Source organism: Mesoplodon densirostris, chromosome 5 (assembly GCF_025265405.1).
Source record: "Mesoplodon densirostris isolate mMesDen1 chromosome 5, mMesDen1 primary haplotype, whole genome shotgun sequence".
Classification (NCBI taxonomy): domain Eukaryota; kingdom Metazoa; phylum Chordata; class Mammalia; order Artiodactyla; family Ziphiidae; genus Mesoplodon; species Mesoplodon densirostris.
In genome coordinates, this window is record NC_082665.1 from 6,031,632 (window position 1) to 6,056,951 (window position 25,320).

A 25,320-nucleotide genomic window follows, 5' to 3' on the forward strand; every position below is an offset into this window, starting at 1 on the left:
ACAGAGTTAAGTAATTTGCCCAGAATCAGAGCACTAGTAAGTAACATGATCAGGACTCACTTCAAGATTCCTGGTTCCTAATTTAGTCTCTTTCCTACTCTACCATGCTGCCTCTCAAGATTCTCATGGAAGGCAAGTGGTGGAGGCCCCACCACACTGCCACCTTCTCTGGCCCAGCCTCACGTTTTTGGCCAGCTCCAGAACAATACTCTCAGATTTCTGAGACTGGCAAAGAAAATACAAAAATGTGAAAAGCTGATCCAGCCAGCCAAGACTGAGTCAGCCCAAGACGTTCCCCAGCCCTGGGAATCTCCAAATCAATTCTGGCAACACAGCAAGTTTTAAAGCTAAACTAAAGTCCAGGAAAAGAGAGTCCTGCACTTGTTGCAAAATCCGGGTGTTGGTTTCTCAGCGATGCGTTGACTGAACCTCTTTAATATTGTCTCATCGTGCCCCTGCCTTGTCCTTTGCCAGGACCGCCATCTTCTCTCACCAGGGTTACATCACCTCTAGTCTTCCTTATCTCCAACCTGTTCTCCACACAGTAGCCAGAGACACCACTCTAAAAGACAACCCACCTAACCATGCTGCCCTCGTGTTGAAAACTTTCTGTCTTTTCAAGATAAATCCATAATCCTTAGAACGGTTGAAAGGCCACCATGATCTGGCCCCTGCTCACCTCTCTAGCCTCATGATTCTTTATTTCAGCTAACAGTCACATACAACTTTCTCACATCAGCGACACCTTCCAGGACACTGCTTAAAATGATCTTTTCAAGGAAGACTTCCCTGACCCATAAGCCTGAGTTAGGGGACTCCCTTATTTGCTACCATAATCATCATTTATTTATCTGTCTCCCTAACGAGTCTGTGTACTCCTTGGGGCACAACTTGTGTCTTTATTCATTTTTGGATCTCCAGGACCCAGCCACGGTCTGGAACCAAGGTATAAGCTCAATGAATGTGTTAAGTGACTAGATAAATGAACCTATAAAGTCTGCTATTAACTCTTTAGATCTCAAAGAACATTCATTTTCTTCTTATCCACATGAGATCAAATTAAAATTCACTATATGCAACACAGAATTGTTAGCTATGTAGAGTTTTACACTTTTCTAAATCCAATTATTTTTATTAATTGTGTACAGCTGAAACAAATGAATTAACAAAAAACACACTATTAAAAATGGGATTATCCTTAGAGCTAGGCTGGAAAGCAGTAGGGGTTCTTACAGGAATAAGTGCTAATCTCAACTTTTACAGGTTAGCTAGCAGCAATTACTGAGGGACCTAGGGCTTTATCAGTATCTGAACTGACCTTAATTTCTTGAAAGAAACATTAAATGGAGAAAGTAACTGCTCAGAGAATTTATACAAATACTTAGCCTCAAAAGGTCAAGTAAGCTTTGAAGAACCTTGGCTATGACCATCACCAGCTCCACCAGAATAGAAGCTCATTTTCAGTCCCTGGACTGCCCCGCATATGGCAGCATTCAGTCTGTCAATAAAATGTTGAATGAAGGTATTTTTGTATGCCACTCATGCCTCAAATCTTTCTTAGGAGGAGGTGGGATATATTACTTAAATAAAAACTTAAACATCCTTCCTTAGCTCACAGAATTATAAAGTGTCAGAATTAGGTAGATCCTTAAAAGTCATCTATATACAATGCTTGAATTGATCTTTATGGTTGCCAACTAATTGTATTGGCAAAAGGTTATTTTTAAGATAATTATAATCATGTGGTCAATTAAGTTGAGATTTTGCAGGATCTTAGGATAAGGTATGAATCATTCACTTGATGAAGCTACAACTTAAAATCATTTTATCTTGTTGTTCTTCTAAGAAAGCTAATCAGAGGAAGCCTTCAAAGTCTTAGAACCTCACCAACAGCTATTTTTGTTGGGAACTTGGCCAGGGAGGCAGGCTGCTGATGTGGCACGTGGCCAGGATTAAGGACAGGTGTCAGCCACGGTGAGTGTCAGGCAGTGGCTGGTTAGGACAAGTGGCTGGTGTGGAAGGAGGGCGGGGTCAGTCCAGAGAGACCTGAGGAGGGCAGCCAGACTCAGAGTGGCTGAAGGTCAGGGGCAAGAGCAGGGTTCTCTTCATCTTCAGACAGTACAGGGATGCAGCCTTAGACTCACGAGCTTGTGGAGGACCTAAACCAATGCCCACCCCTTGGTTGAGCAACTATCCTCAAGACAGATTTTGGAGGAAGCAAAGTGGGGAAGATTTATAGACCATAATCATGTAGTCAGACAAGCCAAGGTCTTAGAAGATTTTGGAGAGGACCATTGAGTTAGCAAAGAATACCAAAATACTTTGACCTCGATGGAAACCAAACACCAGGATGAACAAGCTGCATCTTCTCCATTTCCAGGGTTTCATAGTGTTCTCATGACACCCCCAGTCTGTAGTCCCCTTCTCAGTGTGCCCAGAAGCTGAGGTGGCCTGCTTTCCTCCTTTACTCCTCTGGTACAGTTCACAAGCCTCCCCTCTCCTCTTTAACCCCTCATCCCTCCCTGCGTCATCAGGGAAGGGGACCATGAAGTCCCCTCTCTACAGGGGGACTGAAGCTACAGGTGACATCTTCTTAGGCAGGAATGAATGATCTTTTCAGTGTGCACCATCTTGCCTCCCAAACGCTGCCCCAACCTGTCAGCAAGTAGGAAATATGCATCTCGACATCTTGTGTGTAAGAACCCCAGAGGCTTGGGTTGCTGGTCAGGGGAAGTCCACCTCGCTAAAGGAGAGGACAGTTTCTGTCCTCATCTCTTTTTTTCCAAATCAATGTGATATTCTTCGGTAAATATTTTCCCCATTAAAATGGCATCCTTTGAACATTTGCAAGTGTGTACTGAGTAAACATGTGCAATAGTTGAGATCAGATGAACACAACTCAGACACTCACTTAGCTGGTCTGTCACTCATTTTAACACCACCAGCCACTGGAAGGAGCTGTTACCACTGCACACTTGAAAATGGTTCTTAACACACCGAGGAATGACTTTTAACATACACATGAGAGGCTTGAAAAAAATGGCCAACGCTGAATAAGGTCTGCAAGTCTACTTAACAGAGATGCACCAATGTCATACTCCTGGTTTCCATCTCCTACTGCAGCCATCTGAGATGTCATCATTAGCAGAAGCCAGGCAAAGGGCACACAGGAGTCTGTACTATGTCCCTGTGAGTCTGTAATCATTTCAAAAGAAGAGGTTAAAATACATTTGTGTTCCTTGTCATGAATAGTATGGCTGTATATACCAGAATAAGAATTCTCATTTTGTTCTCCCTACTACCCAAAATTAGAGGGAGGGAATAGAGTTACTGTCATTCCCCACACTCCAAGAAGACAGCCACATACTTTTTCTGGTTCTCTGCCTCTAGGGAAGAAGTTATAAGCCTTGCTTATCAAAATCCTGGGCTGAAAGAGGCGAGGAAGCTAGATAATCCCTGGAAAAACGAGCTTGGAGCTGAGGAGATGAAGCACCCAGATTGAGGAGAGAAGGGGCCAGAAGGCGGTGGGTGTTCCAGGTGGTGCTACCCAGGCCCTGCTTGATGTAGATGCTGAACCAGGGACCACTGGGGCATCTGGGTAGCACCTGGGCATGACGTACGAGGAAGCATACGACTGGTCACTGTGAGAGGCATGGCCACGTCTAGCCAGGGCAGAGGGCCTGAACCAAGCTGAGGGACCAGCGTCAATAGCTGCCAACAGGCAGCAGGAAACCCATGTCACAAAGTCACCACCACAAAAAGCCAGGGCCCTCTCCCCTCCAGTCACCACTGAAGACCCCATGATGACTCTAAGTCCCCAAGAAAGAGTGAGTCTCCGAAACGCTTCACCCAGATTGAATCTCCTGCCAGCCAGGAGGTGGGGGCATAAAGCAGATATTATGGTGTCTAGAGAAATTAGTGAAGCTGACGGTCCATGGCCAGAAGTGTTATGAACCAAACCTGGACCCGCAAAGATTATGTTATTTATATCCCTCACAGAATGTTGGTTAGAGAAGGAAGCACAGGGAGCTGCTGTTTAGATACAATGGGCTGGAGGAGCAAAAGGTACAAATCCATGAGATTTCCCCAAGATGGTTTCAACAGAGTCAGAGATTTTATCTAAAAGCCTTGGATTTATCTGAGAAGAATCTACTGGATGTGACTGGTACTTTAAAAATTCTCATTAACAATTTATTGGGTTGGCCAGAAAGTTCGTCCAGCTTTTTCCCATAACATCTTAGGGAAAAACCCAAACGAACCTTTTGGCCAACCTAGTACAATAGCCAACACATGGAAACAACCTAAATGTCCATCGACAGATGAATGGATAAAGACGATGTGGTACATATATACAATGTAATACTACTCGGCCATAAAGAAGAATGAAATAATGCCATTTGCAGCAACATGGATGGACCTAAGGACTATCATACTAAGGGAAGTAAGTCAGAAAGAGAAGGACAAATACCATATGATATCACTTATATGTGGAATTTAAAATACAACACAAACGAACTTATCTACAATCAAAAACAGACTCACAAGTATAGAGAACAGACTTGTGGTTGCCAAAGGGAAGGGGTGTTGGAGGAGGGAAGGATTGGGAATGTGGGGTTAGCAGATGCCAACTATTATATAGAGAATGGATGAACAAGAAGGTCCTACTGTACTGCACAGGAAACTATGTTCAATAACCTGTGATAAACCATAATGGAATAGAATATGAAAAAGGATATATATATATAATATGTATAACTGAATCACTGTGCTATACAGCAGAAATTAAACACAACATTGTAAATCAACTATTCTTCAATAAAATTTTTAAAATAAAATAAAATAAAAAATCATGTTAAAGAGGGAAAACACATGGTCTAATTGGCCTTTCTGATCATCACATATAAGGCCATGTAAGCCTGGGTGCACAGCTGGGAAAGATGTGATATCATATAGCCAAGACGGCCTTCCCATCTTAACCTTGAAAAACAACCCAAAAACCAGAAAAACAGACAGAAGGTTCTTGAAGCACAAAATGCAAGCATCCCACATATCAGATAGTTTTTGTCTTTTTCTTAAATGTCAATTGAGTTTCCTATATATTCAGTCCCAAAGCTAATCATGTTATGTCATTTTTAATGTTCACTGACCATACTTTTTTCCTTATTTAACTGAATTACAGCAAGTCAAAGAGCATGTACCACTTGTCAAATGGGAAAAAGTCAAAATCTCTCTTTATGTAGAATAAATATTATTAAAGAGTTGATCATTAATGTTAATACTATATTCATCTAAAATAAAAATGTCTTCTATGTAGTCATTTCTTCATCGCAGCCCAAGCAAAAATAACACAGCAATGTGTTTTTTTTTTTTTTTTTTTTTTTTGTGGTACGCGGGCCTCTAAGTGTTGTGGCCTCTCCTGTTGCAGAGCACAGGCTCTGGACGCGCAGGCTCAGCAGCCATGGCTCACGGGCCTAGCTGCTCCGAGGCATGTGGGATCTTCCCGGACCAGGGCACGAACCCGTGTCCCCTGCATCGGCAGGCGGACTCTCAACCACTGCGCCACCAGGGAAGCCCCTCACAGCAATGTTTTTAATTCCCATTAGGATTCACAAGACTATAATTTACTTTGTAAAGGGCTCACAATTTTTAAAAATATTAGCAAAGAGAATCCCCAAGCTGGATGGCTTATCACTTCATTGAACTAACCAGCCCAGTGGCTGAGAAGCTGAAGCCAACCCTGCCCTTGCTGTAGAAGTCAGGGTCTGATTTTTAAAATGCTGTCTTCCTCTTGGTCTCACGGGAGAAAGGGATTGGGGTGTAATGTTTTTACCTTTGTCTCTCTGTCTTAAAAGGATCAAACTGAATTTCAACATGTAAATCAATAATGTTGTACCAGTGCATTAGGCAATTCATGGAAAGTTCAAATTATAAAATGTTTTTAAAGATTTTTATAAATTACAGGATAATTAAATTGTCACTCTATTTCACCTTAACTTGATTATTTCTGAATTATATAGGCTGCCATGAAACCCCACCTAACTTCTAGATCAAGACTGAAGATTTCGGGCCTCCCTGGTGGCGCAAGTGGTTGGGAGTCCGCCTGCCGATGCAGGGGATACGGGTTCGTGCCCCGGTCTGGGAGGATCCCATATGCCGCGGGGCGGCTGGGCCCGTGGGCCCGTGGGCCGTGGCCGCTGAGCCTGCGCGTCCGGAGCCTGCGCGTCCGGAGCCTGTGCTCCGCAACGGGGGAGGCCACAGCAGTGAGAGGCCCGCATACCGCAAAAAAAAAAAAAAAAAAAAAAAAAAGACTGAAGATTTCATCTTTCTTCAAAACAGAAACGTCAAAGGGTCTTAAGTCATCAACATTTTGAAATAGCAGTATTCAAACATAAGGGAATTTACTGCCTTGGTTCCTCCCACATTTAAATTCCTCATGATAAAGACAAACTGATACCACCCCCATTTTCCACAACGTGGTTGTCAGTCTTGGCCCCTTTCCTAGTCACATTCCATCTGCTGAAAACAAGAATCCAGTGATCTTAAAAGCTGTCCACGTCTCTCCTGGAATCAATAAATAGGTACAAATGCAAACCATGGGGGTTTGGTAAATAGTTTTTGCTGCAATTGGCCCAAGGCAGAAGCCCACTGAAATTCTCCCAAGAGGAGGCTCAGCCCATTCGGGCTCCCTCGGTGGCTCCAGGGTTTCCCCTTTGCCCGGCTTCCCAACCACATTTTCAGAATTCCTTGAATAAGTAGCCCATCTGATCCACCATTATCTTAGCCTGGTGCTTCCAGAACCACAGTCTCCCCCTCGGCCCTTTACCCTGCGGCCCCTGCATTGGAACGCTTTAGAATTAGCTCACAGGTCTTGCATCAGCGGGGCCCTGAGAGTCCCCTGATTGGCTTTGAATTGGTGTCAGTTTCCCTCCCCCAGGGACCCTATTATCCTCAGCTCCCATTGGCTTCCCACAAATCCTCTTGGTAGAGTATGCCAACTACAAACTGGCACTTGCCACCTGCCTCTACAAGGATTAAATCATGAGCTGTTGCAGTTGCTGACCTTCAACACCCCTTGAAAGGAGCTCAGGGTGGAGATCAGGAATGAGGCCCTCTGTGCTCTGGGAGGAACTCGCAGAACAGGTCTTCAGAGAGTTCGATGCTTTCAGGAGAAGATTTTATGAGCCCAATTCTTGAATCTCCTCGTATCTAGAAAAGCACTAAAATCCTTCATGGTGACGTCTGCTCCTCGTGACTAGAAGCAACCTTCACGAGACGAGCAGAAACTTCTGCACAAAATACGCTCTTGATGCATGGACTCCCCTTTATCAAAATCACATACTTACCGACGTTTCCCCCACCTCTTCGGAGCAGTTTCTCAGAGCTCTCTGAGATGCTGTCTCCCGGGCTATGGTCCTAATTCTGCCCCAAATAAACCTTAACTCACAACGTTCACGTTGTACATTTTTTTTAAGTCGACCAGTGTGATAGGAGTCCATCACTACGCATGACCAAGGCATAAGGTCCCTTGCTTTAGAAAGAACATGAACCCAACCTAACTGTAACAACACAATGACAAATCATTAAAGCCTTGCGTAGCCTGTCCCTCCAGGCCTGGGGTCAGGGTCCTTCCTCTGGCTTCCTTTCAGCCCTCTACCCACCTTGAACACAGCCATTAACACATTAAGTGAAAATTACCTGCCGCCTCCTGGCTAAACCCTCAGTTCCTTACTTTCACGCCCACTCTCGTGTGCCCAGAAAGATTCCTGGCACCTGGCGGAGCTAAATAAATGCTTGTTGAACAGAACTGAATCCAGTGAAACTACAGTGAAAACAGCAAACACTCACATGCTTCTCTGGGGATCCAGTGAGGTCGCCCTCATCTTCATTGCCCTCTTTTGGTGCCTCGTGTTGTCCACTTTCTTCAGTCTTCTCTGTTCCCTGGTCATAAAGGAAACCCATGGTATCACTAACCTTGGATAAGCTTCTAAGGCAACACCAGACCGAACACACGTGCTATGGTTTCCTTATTTAGATACACAATACATCAACAAAGCAAACGTGGACGTCTGTGTATTAGTCACTTAACCCCTAGAGTATGGGATCACCAACCCTCGATATTGCTGATTGGATCTGTGGGTGTAAGTCCATAGACCCAACTCATGTGCATGGTAGAGTAATAAAGACCCTAATAGGAGTTAATTCACCTATTTAAGGCTTGTGAAGAGAACTCCAAAGGATTCCATATTTAGGGAATATTTATTTTCTATTGCTTGTGTGGAAAGAAGCTTTATAATTTTAGAGATTAAAAAAGATAAAAAGATAGATGATAGAGAGATAGCTAGATGATAGATAGAAAGATAGATAGATAGATGAGGTAGACAGATAGACAAACAGATATGAAAAGATTAGAACCTAGTAGACATTCTGAGTAAACGAGTCTCCAGGAGATGGTTCAAGATACCAGCTCTTACCTCTGTGTTGCTCTGTGCTTCTCCTGCCACATCACCATTGGGAAGGGAAGATGCTTCCTCGGGCGATTTTGTCACCTGCATCATAGAAATTGAGAATGTCTGAGAATTTTCTTGAGGATAAATAGCTTGCATTTCAATACCATTTAACTATCCAAATTATGTTTGTCTTCATCCTTCATTTTATCTTCACTACGACACTGTAACCTAATTCCATAAGGCAGTCACCACCACTCACACCTTAGAGGCAAGAAAATAAAGGCAAAAAATGTCACATTGCAAGTCAGGGGCAGGGCTAGGATACACCTTCTACTTTATGTTCTCTTGACTTAACCAGTGGTTCCCAGTCTCTTAAAATATTAGGTTATTTTTCTCATCAGAAGGAAAAAAATTGTAACTATGTGAGGTGATGGATGTTAACTTATTGTGATGATCATTTCACACCACCTACATATATTAAATCATTATGTTGTACCCCTGAAACTCATACAATGTTATATTTCAATTATATCTTAGTAAAATTTGGGTGGGGGTAGGATTCGGTGATTTTTATTACAAAGGCACTTCAAGCTCATGGGAAAAAATTAAGCCATATACACAATTTCCAGTTCCAAGCTTCTATGATACTCAATATTAAAAATTTTATATGTAGCTAACTCTACCTTAATACATACATAGAGGCTATTTGTGTTGCATTTTTGTGTTTTTTTTAAACAGATATGGGAACATACTATGCACAATTTGATTTTTTAGCTTAGTACATCATGTACATTTGTCCAGATTAATTCATATGTTTGTAACTCATTGTTATTAACATCTGCTTAATATTAAATATATAACAACTTATTCAAATATTTCCCAGTTGATGGTTTTTCAAAAAGTTCACACGTTTCTGCCTGTACAAACAGTGCTATATTAAAATGAATAAAATGGTGGGGAGGATTAGATTTCTTTCTAAAAAAAGAAATTGTAGCAATTTACATTCCCATCGTAATATGTGCCTGGCCGCTTTTCCTTTATCTCCATGAGCAATGAAGATGATTGCTCTTTTTAATCTTTGCCAACCTGTTGGGAGAAAATGGAATTTCATTTTTGTTTTCATTTACATTTTCCTCATTACTGGAAAGGAAAGGCATATTTTTCATGAGTTTTAGCTACTTACATTTGCTATTCAGATAAATGCCTTCATATATTTTGCCCATTTTTATGAGTTGTTTGTGTTTTATTATCAATTTTTAGAGGTTCTTTATACAATAGAAATATTAGCCCTTTGTCAGGTTACAAGGGTTTTTTTCCAGTCTATAATTTTTTACAGATTTTGTTGGGTTTTTTTGTTTTGTTTTGTCACCCTTTATATACACAAATTTATCTAAGTTTTATTCTCTGAAATGTATTTCTATTATTTTGTATTAATTATTAACATCTAGAGACTTAATCCACCTGGAATCTAATTTTGTATATGCTATAAAGTAGGGCTCTGTTTTCTTCCAGATAGATGACAAATTATGCCCGTACCATTATTTTTCCCTTGAATTGAGATGTTATTTTTGTCGTTTATAAAGTTCTACGTATACATTTGGGTGTGTTAACACACTAGTCTATATATAAATATATAAACATATCCATTAATGTATTTATCAGTTCCCATGCCAATATACAGCTTTTATCACTGTAGTTTTTAACATAAATTTCAATATTCAGAAAGGCAAGACTTTGCTACACAAAGTCTCCTTTTTCAAAATTTTCTTGGCTCTTCTCAGACATGTATTATTCCAATTCATTTTAAGATCATTTTTCCTACTGTCAAAAATATTAAATAGGCTTTTCATTGAAATAGCACTAAATGTATTTATTAGTTTAGGAATTATCACTTCTTATTGTTAGGTCTTCCTACTCAGGGTATCATAGGTCTCTCCATTACTTTAGTATTTGTTGGTGTCTTTCAGATAAATTTATTCTTAAACATTTTACAGATTTTTATCACCATTGTGAGTGAGATAGGTTTTTTACATTTTAACTTCCTATCCATTATAGTTGATATAAATAAAAGCTACTAATTTTTGCATTTTTTTAATCCAGAAACTTAATAAACTATAATACTAATTCTAATGGATTTTATTGGAGTTTGTTGAGATTGCTAGGCGTACATTTACATCATACACAAATAAAGATAATTTTTATATTTCATATATGCTACATATATAAGAGATATTTCATTTTCTTACTTTTTTGTAATAACTACAGCTTCTAAAACAATGTTTAATAATATGGTGATGACAGGCATGCCTATCTTTCTTCTGATTTTAATAGAAATTCTTCAGTATTTCATGGTTCATTAGGATACAGTTTTCTTTTGATAATTGGTTTTTATCATATGTACTCAGTTTCCTTCTACTTATATTTTAATCCATGTTTATTTTAACTAGGAATGTCTGATGAATTATATCAAATATCTTCTTGGTATTTATGGACAAAAATCTTATAGTTTTTCTCCATCAATAAGTTCATGTAATGAACTACCTTGATAGAAAAAATTCTGCTCTAATTTGGTGTATTACCTTTAATTCATTGCTGGATACAGTTTGCTAATATATTATTTAGACTTCCCATCTGAATTCATAACAGAAATTGATCTAGGTATAACTGAAAGTTTTCTAAGTAATATGTCAACTGGTCATGGATTTCATCCATTTCATTTGTCTGCTCAAATTATATATAGTCAAATTACATATAAATGTATTCAAATTATATATATTCAAATTATATATAAATTGTATTCATAAATGCACACACAGAGGCACACAGACATACACTTTCTCTTTTGTATTAAATTAATCTTGGTTTTTCTTTTTATTGATTCACTGCCTACTCTTTTTTTTCTATTTTCCTAATTTTATAAGTTGAATATTTATTTCACTAAGTTTTTACCTTCTGCTTTAATTATAAGAATATTTAAAGTTAACAATTTTCCTCTGTATAGAGATTTGGCTGTATATTGGGGTTTGTGTATGAAATAATATCTTTTGCTTATTATTTGATGACGTGTAATATCAGTTTTGTTTTCCCTTGGATATGGAGTTATTTGAAATGGCATATATTTATTTCTTAAGTTTTTATGATACTTCTCTTCCAGATTGTAATTCTATACTTGGGATAAAAATGTATCCTGTAAAATCATCCCTTTTTGAAATTTATGAAAGTTTCCTTTGTGACCAAGAACATAATAGATTTGGAAATTGTTTAATAAGTGTAAGAGAAGAATACATTCTTTTAATATCTATCTAATATATTCTTATTCTTGTGTGTGTATACATATATCTCTACATATCTATTAAATTGTTTGCTGTCACAAAAGACCCCAAGTAGCCAAAATAATCTTAAGAAGGAAAGACAAAACTGGAAGTATTATGCTCCCTAGTTTAAAACTATACTACAAAGCTACAAAATCAAAACTGTATGGTACTGGCACAAAAACAGACATACAGATCGATAGAACAGGATAGGGACCCTGAAAATAAACCCACACATTTAGGGTCACTTAATCTATGACAAAGGAGGCAAGAATACACAATAAGGAAAAAACAGCATCTTCAATAAATGGTGTTGGGAAAACTGGACAGCTACATGGAAAAGAATCAAACTGTACTACTTCCTCATACCATATACAAAAATAAACTCAAAATATATTAAAGACTTAAACGTAAGACCTGAAACCATAAAACTTCTAGAAGAAAACATAAGCAGTAGCTCTTTGACATCAGTCTTAGCAATATTTTTTTGGATGTGTCTCCTCAGACAAGGAAAACAAAAGTAAAAATAAATAAACTGGACTACGTCAAACTAAAAGACTTTTGCACAGCAAAGGAAACTATCAACAAAACAAAAAGGCTGCCTAACGAATTAAAAGAAGATATTGCAAATACTACATTTGATAAGGGATTAATATCCAAAATATACAAAGAACTCATATAGGGAATTCAGTGGTTAGGACTCCACTCTTCCACTGCAGGGGGCGTGGGTTCGATCCCTGGTCAGGGAACTATTGATAAGATCCCATAACCCACATGGCATGGCCAAATAATAATTAAAAAAAAAAACCATGGGCTTTCCTGGTGGCTCAGTGGTTAAGAATCCACCTGCCAATGCAGGGGACATGGGTTCGAGCCCTGGTCTGGGAAGATCCCACATGCGGCAGAGCAATGAAACCCATGTGCCACAACTACTGAGCCCATATGCCACAACTACTGAATCCCGCACATCTAGAGCCTGTGCTCCACAACAAGAGAACACCACAATGAGAAGTCCGCACACCACAATGAAGAGTAGCCCCTGCTTGCCACAACCAGGGAAAAGCTCACATGCAGCAACGAAGACCCAACACAGCCAAAAATAAAATAAATAAAATAAAATAAATTTTTTTTAATTAAAAAAAATAAAACTCATATAACTCAACATAAAAAAATGTTAAATGGGCAGAGGACCTGAATAGACATTTTTCCAAAGAAGACATACAGATGGGCAACAGGCACATAAAAAGATGTTCAACGTCACTAATCATCACTGAAATGAAAATCAAAACCACAATGAGATATCACCTCTCACCTGTCAAAATGGCTATTATCAAAAAGACAACAAATAACAAGCGTTGGTGAGGATGTGGAGAAAAGAGAATCCTCATGCACTGTTGATAAAAATGTAGATTGGTGCAGCTACTAGAGGAGACGGTATGGAGATTCCTCAAAAAGTTAAAGGTAGAACTGCCACACAATCCATCAACTGCACTCCTGGGTATTTATCTGAAGAAAATGAAAATTTGCCTCACTAATCTGAAAAAATATATGCCCCAATGTTCATTGCAACATTATTTACAATAGCCAAGGTAGCCACCTCAGTGCCCATCAACAGACGAGTGGATAAAGATGTGGCATATATATATATATATATATATGAAATATTACACAGCCTTATAAAAGAAAGGAAGTTGCAACAACATGGATGGACCTAGAGGGTATTATGCTAAGTGAAATAAGTCAGAAAGAGAAAGACAAATACTGTATGATTTCACTTAAATATGGAATCTAAACAACAAAGCAAATGAACAAACATAACCAAACATGGGCTTCCCTGGTGGCCCAGTGGTTGAGAGTCTGCCTGCCAATACAGGGGACACGGGTTCGTGCCCCAGTCCGGGAAGATCCCACATGCCGCAGAGTGGCTGGGCCCGTGAGCCATGGCCGCTGAGCCTGCACATCCAGAGCCCGTACTCTGCAACGAGAGAGGCCACAACAGTGAGAGGCCCATGTATCGCAAAAAAGCAAAAACAAAAACAAAAACATAACCAAACAGAAACAGAGTCATAAATACAGAGTGGTTGCCAGAGTGGAAGGAGATGGAGGGTGGAAAGAAATAGGTGAGGGAGATTAAGAGATACAAACTTTCAGTTACAAAATAAATGTCACTGTTATGAAATGTACAATATGGGGAATACAGTCAATAATTCTGTAATATCTTTGTATGGTGACAGATGGTAACTAGACTTATGGTGGCCATTTTGAAATGTACAGAAATATTAAATCATTATGTTGTATACCGGGAACTAACATAGTGTTGTTGGTCAGTTATACTTAAAAAACAAACAAACTCATAGAAAAAAGTCTGTGGTTACCAGAGGCAGCAGGTGGGGAGAGGGGAATTGGATGAGGTAGACAAAAGGTACAAATTTCCAGTTACAAGATAAATAAGTACCAGGGATGTACTGTACAACATGATAAATATAATTACCACTGCTGTGTGTTATATACGAAAGCTATCAAGAGAGCAAATCCTAAGAGTTCTCACACAAGGAAAAAAAATTTTTTTCTAATTCTTTCATTTTGTATCTGTACAGGATGATGATGGTCACTAAACTTCATTTCATGATATATGTAAGTCAAATCATTATGTTGTATACCTTAAACTGCAGCGCTGTATATATACAGTGCTGCAGTTATATCTCAATAAAGCTAGAAGAAATTTTTTTAATTTTTAAACTTTTAAAAATTAAGTTGGCTGATTACATTTGTTTGTTTGCTTCAAATTGTGCCTGATATGTAATAAGTACAATATATGTATTGAAAGGTATGTTTTTAACAAGTTTTCATTGTATGTCTAGGAGTTTCTGATTTATGTATTTGACTGCCATGTAGTATGATCCATAAAGATCGATGACTACTATATTTTCTTTATAGTTGTTTACCATTTCTCATAATACCTCTTTTACCTAGATAATGCTTTTGGTCTTGAATTCCTCTATATCTAATATTATTAAGGTCACTCCAACTTTCTTTTTGTTTGTTTATGCCCTTCATTTCCATTTTTCTTTGAATTATTGTTTTATTGTTATAAATAACATATGTCTCAATCTATGTTAAAATCTAATATCACTGACAACTCCAATTCCAGTGTAGGCAAGTAATATCCTATAAACTCTCTAACAAATAATGACTATAAACTCTGGGTGAATTTTTAAAAATAAATTTTCTTTAAAACAGAAGTAAAGGAAAAACAAGAGGAGAATGAACCAAAGTAAGAAGATTTAAGAGGAAGTTGACTTAAAAGATGAGAATGATTTGCACACCCAGGTTCACAGCTGCATTATTCACAATAGCCAAGAGTTGGAAACAATTCAAATATCATCAGTGGATGAATGGATGAGCATACATACAATGGAATACTATTCAGCCTTAAAAAAGAAGGAAAGGAAATCCTGACACATGCTACAACATAGATGAACCCTGAGTACATTATGCTAAGTGAAATAAGCCAGTCACAAAAATACAATACTGTTTGATTTCACTTATATAAGGAACCTAAAATAGAAAAATTCATAGAAACAGAAAGTAAAATAGTGGTTACAAGGGACTGGGGATAGAGAGAAATGAGGAGTTGTATGAGTATAGAGTTTCAGTTTTACAAAATGAAAAAGTTCTGGAGATCTTTTGTACAACAATGTAAATATACTTAACACTACTGAACAGTAAAGTTTTTGAAAAATTGTTTTTAAAAAGTGAGAATGGCACTGGGTGATTTGCTGTTCTCAGGGCTTAAGCCTGAGAATAAGCAAATCTTGTGAGAGACATAAAACCACAACAGTAAACCCACAGTTGGTTTTTTTTTGCCTGAAAAATCCAAAAGAGAAACAGAATTTGGGGCACCCACAGTCCCTATAAAATGAGGACAGAATCCTGGACAGGAGAGAAGCAGGTGGAGGGAGCCCCAAATTCTGTTTATAAACTCTGCAAAAATCTCCAGCTGAGCCCAGAAAAATGTGTGCAAGGGACTGGTTTCAGCTAAAGAAAAAAGAGCTCAACTCAGATTTAAGCTGCTACTAGAAACATAGAGTTTGCAGTTTGAGTACGACAAAGTAAGTGCCTACTGAAACAAACAAAAAATCAACATTTTTCAGAGGAATGTAACAAAATACAGTCTGCACAACACAACCTTCACTATCTCCAAGTATCCAAAACACTTGAAGTATAAAGAACAAGGAAAATGTGACCCATCCTCAAAAGAAAAAACAATAAATAGAGACGAATCCAGAAAGAACTCAGATGTTGGAATTAGCAGACAAAACTTTAAAGCAGCTATTATAACTGTGCTCAAAGATGTAAAGGAAAATATGCATGTGGTGATGAAACAATTAGAAATCTCAGCAGAGAAATAAAAACTATAAAAATCAAACAAGTGGGACATTCTATAACAGAAAAAATACAATATCTGAAATTTAAAACTCACTAGACTGGATGCAGAATGAAGATGACAGAGGGAAAAATAAGTGAACTTAAAGATAGACCAACAGAAATTATCCAATTTGAAGACCAGAGAGAAAGAAGATTTTTAAAAAATAAAAAATTCTTCAGGGAAATATGGGATAATGACAAAAGACTTATCATATGTAATTAGGGTGTCAGAAGGGGAGATGAGAAAAAATGGGGCAGAAATAATATCTGAAAATATAATGGCTGAAAACTTCCTAAATGTGGTAAAAGATATATATATTTACAGATTCCAGAATCTCAGCAAATCCCAATAAGGATAAACAGAAAGAAAACTATGCCCAGGTACACCATAATCAAACAGCTGAAAACCAAAAATGAAGAGAAAATCTTGAAAGCTACCACAGAAAAATGACATATTACATACAGGGAACAAGGATTCAAATAATCTTCATGTCTCATTAGAAACAATGAAGACCAGAAGACAGAAGGAAACAACATATTTAAAGTGTCAAAAAATTGTCTGAGTAAATGTTAAAGGTTATATTTACTCTTTTTTTCAAAAAAATATGTAGGATTGTTCAGTGCAAAAATTATAATACTGTATAGTTGAGGTGATGATATACAAAAATGTAATATACATGATACATATAGCACAAAGGATGGGGGATGGTAAATGGATATATATGATTGCAATGTTTGTTCATATTATAAAGTGTTATAAGATTAACTATAGACCGTGAAATATTAAGAATGTACACTACAATCACTAGAACAACCAAAAATAGTTTTACATTACAAAAAAAATGGAAGAAGTATTGCTAAAAAGCCAAAAAATAAATTAAAAGAGAATTCTAAACTACATCTAAATAACCCAAAACAAAGCAAAAGCACATAGAATAGAGGAATAAAAGAAGAGGGGACAAATAAAAAACAAGTAATAAAATGATAAATCTAAACACAATTAATTCAAGGATTACTTAAATATTAATAAACTTAATGGTCCAGTTGACAACAGAGATTGTCAGAATGAACAAAAAATGCACAAGATCCAATTCTATGTTGTCTACATGGGTAAGTTGAAAGTAAATGGATGGAAAAAGATATACCATGCAAACAGTAAGCATAAGAAGTCTGGAATATCTTTTTTAAACAGCTTTTTTTTAAATCATAATATACAGATAAAAAGACAAAGAGTATTACCAGGAATTTTTTAAAGATATTTGATAATAATAAAAGGGTCAATTCATTAGAAAGTCATAATCATAAATATGATTGTGCTTTTAAAACGTATGAAGCATAAATTAGCCAGATTAAAGGAAAGAACAGACAATTCACATAACTGGAGATCTAACACCCCTTTCTCATCAACTGTACAACAACTATTCAAGAATCCAGGCTAGGAAATTTCAGCCTCTCCAAATTTTTTAGAACAACTGATAGAGTTGGTTTGATTCTTTCTACCATATTAATTCATTAGAGCTCGTCTGTCTTCTCTCATGTTTTTCCTTCCCTTCATTTTGTTGACTTAAGTTTGTCTCCATTCTGTTTTCCTCAGCTCTGCCCCCATTCTGCTGATCTAGATGTTCTGAAATGTTTTTCTATTTCACTATTGTTTACCTTTCTGTTCATAAAACTCACAGTTCTCTCTTAATAAATCACAGTTACATAATATGAACGATCCCCAACAAAATGATTTACCTCCCCTGTCCCCCACTGAGCCCAGACCTTTAGAACATCGGTATTTCCCTCCTTTTCTCCATATCCCCAAACCAGAATGGATATTCTCACATATGTCATTGTTCCCATATAGCCTTCCACAACTCCTTGCTTTTTCTGAGGTTGTTTAAAATTCTTGACGTCACTATTTGGACAAGGTTTTCCTTTACAGAAGTGGTTCTCAGCTTTAGGGGCACATTAAAGTCCCCTGGGGCCTCCCCTCCCAGAGATTTCCATTCAGCCCATCTTGGCTACAGCCCTGGCATCTCCTGGTACTAACAGCTCCCCTGGTGCTTCTGCTGTGCATCTAGGGCTGAGGCCGACTGCCAGGGCCTTCCTGCTCCAGGTTTCTTGGGGACCTGCCCCGCCCCCAACCCAGCTCACACTCACCACTTCTCCCAGGGAAGACCCCTCTGCGGGCCACCGCCGGGACTAAGAGCAGGATGGAGGTGGGGTGAGAGGGGTTCAGGGGCCAGGCTGCTCCAAATCACTGCCCAGGGCCCCTCCTGCGGTGCAAATGCCCCATCTGGGCCTGCAGGGCCCTGAGAGCTGCGCCCACCTTGGCCAACACCAGGGCTCGGTTCCTCCTTCAAACCAGCCCTTTCTGCTTTCCATCTTGCAGGGACTCTTGCCTAGTTTCTGGTCCTCAGACAGCACCCTCTGGTTTTCCCGCCCAGTCAGGAGACAAGGGGCTGGAGGCGGGGCTGCAGCATGACCTTCAAGTGGAGGGCCCTCTGTTCTCTCTTGGTCATGAGTTCTCTTCTCCTGCTCTTCACGCTTTGTTTTCTCCTCACGCTTTTTATTTATTGATTTTTGCAGTAGGTCCTTGTTGGTTATCCATTTTATTTTTTTTATTATTTTTTTTTTACTGTGCTAAAACTCACATAATCTAAAACATACTATTTTAACCATATTTTACTGTACAGTTCAGTGGCACTAAGTACATTCACATTGTTGTGTAACTCTCACCATCATCCATCTCCTGAAGTTTTCACCTTCCTAAACTGAAACTCTGTCCCCCTTAAACACTAATTCCCATTCCCTCTCCCCACCCTCCCCACCCCCTGGCCCCTGGCATCTACCGATGTACTTTCTGACTATGAGTTTGACTATTCTAGGTACCTCGTATAAGTGGAATCAAACAGTATTTGTCTGCACCTAACGTATACTGGAAAGCATTTTAACGCATATATTACATTTTAATATATTTCTGGCACACAGATTGTTCCTTTTTTTTCCCCCTGTGCTATTCAGTAGGCCCTCACCAGCCATCTACTTCATACATAAGAGTGTACATACGTCAATCCCAATCTCCCAATCCATCCCACCTCCCCCACTTGGTATCCATACGTTAGTTCTCTACATCTATGTCTCTATTTCTGCTTTGCAAATAGGTTCATCTGTGCCATTTTTCTAAATTCCACATATATGCGTTAATACTTGATATTTGTTTTTCTCTTTCTGACTTACTTCGCTCTGTATGACAGTCTCTAAGTCCATCCACATCTCTGCAAAGGGCACATTCTCATTCTTTTTTTTTTTTTTTTTTTTTTTTTTGCGGTATGCGGGCCTCTCACTGTTGTGGCCTCCCCCGTTGCGGAGCACAGGCTCCGGACGCGCAGGCTCCGGACGCGCAGGCTCAGCGGCCATGGCTCACGGGCCCAGCCGCTCCGCGGCATATGGGATCCTCCCAGACCGGGGCACGAACCCGTATCCCCTGCATCGGCAGGCGGACTCTCAACCACTTGCGCCACCAGGGAGGCCCTCTCATTCTTTTTTATGGCCGAGTAATATTCCATTGTATATATGTACCATGTCTTCTTTATCCATTCCTCTGTTGATGGACGGTTATCCATTTTAAATATAGTAGTGTGTACATGTCAGTACCAAACTCCCAATCTATCCCTCCCCCCGACAATTCTCCCCAGTAACCATAAGTTCATTCTCTAAGTCTGTGAGTCTCTTTCTATTTTGTAAATAAGTTCAATTGTATCATTTTTTTAGATTCCACATATAAGCAATAGCATACAACATTTGTCTTTCTCTGTCTTACTTAACTTCACCTAGTATGATAATCTTCGCTCTTTCTGGTTCATGTCCTAGGTCTCCTGTGGCTGACTTCCAGGCTCTGGCTTTCCCAAATGATTTCTATTTCTTTGCATTTTATTTTGTGTTGGAGGTATTTCCTCCTGTTGATCTTGAACCACATGTGGGTCTCAATGGCATCCCCTCTCTCCGCCGCTCATCTTGCCGTTTTAAATTAGGAAATTTCAGAATGTCTGTTTCTGCTCCAAATTCATGTCTTTTACAGTTCTCATCAAATGTTTCTGTCTCCCTCTCCTTCTTCCTTTCACGCTCCTTCCTTTAAAGGCACCTGGATCATCTGTTCAGTCTGGTCTTCCTCCTTCAGGTTACTGGGAAACCCTGCACTTATTGAAATATTTTTGCCATGACTCAAAATTGCTTTCAACGGAAGCTCACTAGTCACACCAGAAAATGAGGATCAAAACTTTTAATCACACGTCATTTTGGGCCCCAAATTACATTATCCAGACATATTATCTTCACCTTCTTCACCAGACTTGGATGTGTCCTAAGAGAGAATCCATCTTCTGCTAGAGGATGCGACCATGACCCCATCAGATGATTGGAACCCTCTTGAGCAATGTCAGTGTCACTGTGGGAAATGTCAGAACGTCCTGGGGTGGCTGCTGTGACGACGGTCCCCACTGGGATGTTCAGACTCTGACACTGAATAGTCACACCTTGACAGCATTCTGTAAATGTGATGTCTTGTCATTGTGATGACTGTACGTACCTCTACCAGTTACAGGAAAATCTATTTACATATATACATATATATAACTGGATATTTTCCATTGGTGTCTTAATAATACTCCCCTGACTAAAATAACATATAGAAGACGTTGATCCTAGTGGTTCCTTGCATGATATTTGACAATGATGGTATAGGTTATCAATCCTAACTTTAGTTATTTGCTTTAAATGTTAACTTGGTCATACCTTTACTTTTTTAATTTCAATCTAGCATGATCTAGGGCAATAATTTTCAATTAGAGATTCCCATCATATACTCATGTAGTTTTACTAATATATAGTTGTTCAGGATCTACTCCAGACCGACTGAATCTCATTACTTGATATTCTTGATATAGTCCTACCATATATGGTAAGAATATGCTTGTCATTCATAGCATATTGCATGGTACATATGCTTGGTATATTCACAGTATAGTTCTCTGGATAATTTTGTTGTATCAAGATTTTTCCTCTATTCATCCATTTTTATAAATTAGATAGAATGATTGTTGTTGTCTTTGAAAATAGATTTAGTGATTACATTTATATTTTGCCTAAAATTTTTTTGGAGTGACTTTTTTACTTCATTTTGCATGCCACAGAAACAACCTAATTTTTTAACCTATCACTAAGTACTTTTTTAAAATTTTTTTGAGGTAACACTGATTTATAACACTGTATAAGTTTCGTGTATACATTACATTTCTACTTCTGTATATCCTACAACGTGCTCACCACCAGAAATTTAGTTTCCATCCATCACTATACAGTTGACCACCTTTACCTGTATTGCCCCCTCCCTCACCCATCCCCTCTGGTGACCACTACTCTGTTCTCTGTATCTACGTGTTTGGTTCTGTTTGTTCATTTATTTTGTTTGTTTGTTTGTTTGTTCATTAGTTTTTTATGTTGCATATATTGAGTGAAATCATACAGTATTTGTCTTTTTCCATCTAATTTATTTCACTTCTCATAATACCTTCAAGGTCCATCCACGTTGTCACAAATGGCAAGATTTCATCTTTTTATGGCTGAATAGTATTCCAGTGTGTGTGTGTGTGTGTGTGTGTGTGTGTGTGTGTGTGTGTATCACATCTTCTTTATCCATTCATCTATTGATGGGAACTTAGGTTGCTTCCATATCTCGGCTATTATAAATAATGCCACAATAAACATCAGGGTGCATGTATCTTTTAGAATTTGAATTCCTTTTTGAGGAATCTCCGTACTGTCTTCCATAGTGGCTGCACCAACTTACATTCCCACCAACAGTGTATAAAGGTTCCCTTTTCTCCAAATCCTCCTCAACACTTTTTACTTGTTGTCTTTTTGTTGACAGCCCTACTGACAGGTGTGAAGTGATATCACTTTATGGTTTTGATTCACATTTCCCTGATGATTAGTGATGTTGAGCATCTTTTCATGTAACTGTTGGCCAGCTGTATGTCTTCTTTGGAAAAAATGTCTATTCAGGTCCTCTGCCTATTTTTAATTGGGTTGTTTATTATATTTAAAATGGATAGCACAGGGAACTATATCCAATATCTGGGGATAAACCGTAATGGAAAAGAATATAAAAAAGGAATGTCTGTATGTGTATAACTGAGTCACTTTGCTGTACAGCAGAGATTGGCACAACACTGTAAATCAACTATACTTCAATAAGAAAAATAAAATAAAATAATGATGCTCATTGAATCAGATATGACCAGATGCTTGTGAAGAACTGAGGTTGATTTTATGGAGGCAATGCTTACTTACAAAGCTCTCTTGGGAAAACTGGCCTGGTACTTGGCCTGGTACAGCCTGCCTAAGATAAGAAAACTGTTCTACAAGCAATAATGCTGCTTATAACGCTTAATATCATTTTATAAGCCTACATTTTCTCCATAACAGTCAAGAGTATCTATTTTTAGCTTGAACAAGATTGATTTTCTTGCTGACACTTCTCCACAATGTTGTTTGCTACAAAACGATACTGTGACAAATAATATCGCTTCCATAAATCATCAAGTGTCTGTCTTCCCAAAGGATACTTGAAGGACTTTGCCACAAGTACACACCAACACCTATAAACCCGAGCAATGCTGACAGCACCAAAGGTTCTAGCATGGGCTGTGTTGCTAATTAGTGGAGTATCTTTGTGCAAATCACCTAAACTTCTTGGGCTTCAAGTTCCTCCTTTGTGAAGAGAAGGCTCTGAACTGGATGTTAAGTCCCTCTAGGCTGAGCTCTATAATTCCATGGCCACCCCTTTCTTCTACTTAGTCAAAAAGAACTTCACGCAATAGGACAAAACCTAAGCACAAACCAGGGTGAGATCTAAAATCTGAGATTAGGTAATTTTTTTAACGGGACAAGATGACGCAGAGCAGAGGGTGAGATAGAATTACATATATTAGGGTGGCTGTGTCTCAAAACATAATGAAAAAAGCAATGTGCAGAAAATTCCCAAAAAATATGATATCAATTAAGCATTAAAAATACAAAACAACACATGTACTGCTTGTGGAGATGAATACATAGTTTTATATATAGTTTTAAAATACCCATGATGTTAGTGGCCCCTAAGGAGCAAGGGAAACAAGGATGGGGAGAGAAACAAAGTGAGCTCATTGTTTCTCTGTAATGTGTGAGTTCTTTAACTAAAGCAAATATGATATCACCTTCATTTTGGCGAGGCATATCTATGAATACTTGCTAAATGAGTCTTTAACTTAATGGTTGTTAAACAGGAGTGTGCATCAGAATCAACCAAAAAGCTTTTTAAAAATGCAGATCCCTGACCCTCTCCCCTTATAATTCAGGGTCAGTAGGTCTGAAGCAGAACTCAAGCATCTTAATTTTTTAAAAACTGTCCAAGTGATTCTTTTGCAGAGCAGCCTATAATACAATACTAATATTTAAGATAAAATTAAACAAAAGATACAAATGGTCATAACAGCATTATTCATAATAGTCCCAAAGTAGAAACAACCCAAATGTCCGTCAACTGATGAATCAATAAATAAAATATGGTCTATTCATACAATGGAATATCATTCTGCCATAAAAAGAAAAGAAGTACTGACACATACTACTACATAGATGAACCTTGACAGCATTATGCTAAGTGAAAGAACCAGAAGCAAAGAACAAAATATTGTATGATTAGTCCAGGAGGCCCAGCAGTCAAATAAGAGGAATTTCAAAAAGAGCAAAGAAAAGAAAATGGGAAAAGAATGACCACAGAAATAGTACCTCAAACATCTTCCAGAACTGAAGGACATTACTTTCCAGATTTAAAAAAGGCCCAGCAAGTGCCCAGCACAAACAAGGAAGAAAAGACCATTCCAAGCACCTCATCGTACAACTTCAAAGCAAAAGAGAGGAACCTAAAGTCTCCCAGGAATGAGAGAAACAAAAACAGACACAAACACAGGGTCAGTAGACAGACTGGCACCAGGTTTCTCAACAACAGCCCTGGAAACTACTAAGAATATGGACCCGCAGCTTTCCCATCCTTAGCAGAAGTGATGTCTGGCCTGGAACTCAGCACCTTAGCACACCGCCAAAGAAAAGTCATCCATGAGGGATGAAGGCAGGACCTACCATTTTCTGTAATAACCCTTGTAGCACTACTTGACCTTTTCAAAATTATACACATATTAATTGGATAAAAATTAAATTTTAATATTCAAAAAAACAGTCTTTTCATAAGAAATGAAGATACATATTGGGGTACAAAGATGCACTTAAGATAAAAACTCATCACAGTACAGTCCCTCTTCAGAGCACAACAGAACCAGAAACCAAATTGTAAAATAGAATCTGATGGTCCTAAAATCAAGGAGGTTAAACCCTCTCATTGCTGATTCAATCCATCAGCAATTCTTACCAATTCTTCCTCCAAAACAGACACTTAAATCATCCACTTCTGTACTGTTCTATCCTCACCACCCTAGTCCACGCCACCATGACATCTCATCCGTCTTACTATAGTAATTTGTACCACTCCAATCCATTCATCCAATTGTAGCCAAAAAGAGTTTTAGACAAGGAAATAAAATTACTCCTCTGCTTAAAACCCTTACAATGTCTTAACGGCCCCTAAGATAGACTCCAGAGTACTGCTGTGGCCCATGGGCCACCCACCTGCTGCTCCCACCTCCCATGGTGCCCCTTCCCTCTTCACGCCGGCAACTCAGGACTCAGGGCAGTCATGACAGGTCTTAGGAATCCCCAAGCCCTTTCCTGCCTCAGGGCCTTTGCATTTGCTCTTACCTTTGCCTGAAACACTCTTCCCTCCACCCTTCCTTTCCTTCTTCAAGACCCAAGTGACCTGAGTGTCCCCACCAAGAAATATATCTTAACACTAAGGTACCATCTCTTAAACATAATAACTAAACTAACGTGACCCAGTTAACAAACTCCTATACCAAATAAAAAAGATCAAATTGCATGTAATAGCTTTTAGCACTTTTTTAAACGGTTAATAATGTGTATGAGATATGTTGCATTTAAGTTGACCAAAGCCAGAAAGGTATTTCATTAAAGGGGAAATACCTTTATTTCCTGGT

The 25,320-nt window shown here is 38.6% G+C and overlaps 1 protein-coding gene across 1 annotated transcript in view; it reads right to left on the bottom strand.

The window, feature by feature from the left end:
* Positions 1-25,320, bottom strand: part of SH3BGR (SH3 domain binding glutamate rich protein) — a 61,692-nt gene that overhangs the window by 13,680 nt on the left and 22,692 nt on the right. Inside the window, exons 4-5 of the mRNA XM_060098471.1 lie at positions 8,472-8,546; positions 7,846-7,938 (exon numbers count right to left, since the gene is read on the bottom strand). Coding sequence (XP_059954454.1) covers positions 7,846-7,938; positions 8,472-8,546 — 168 coding nt within the window. The remainder of the gene's footprint in view (positions 1-7,845; positions 7,939-8,471; positions 8,547-25,320) is intronic.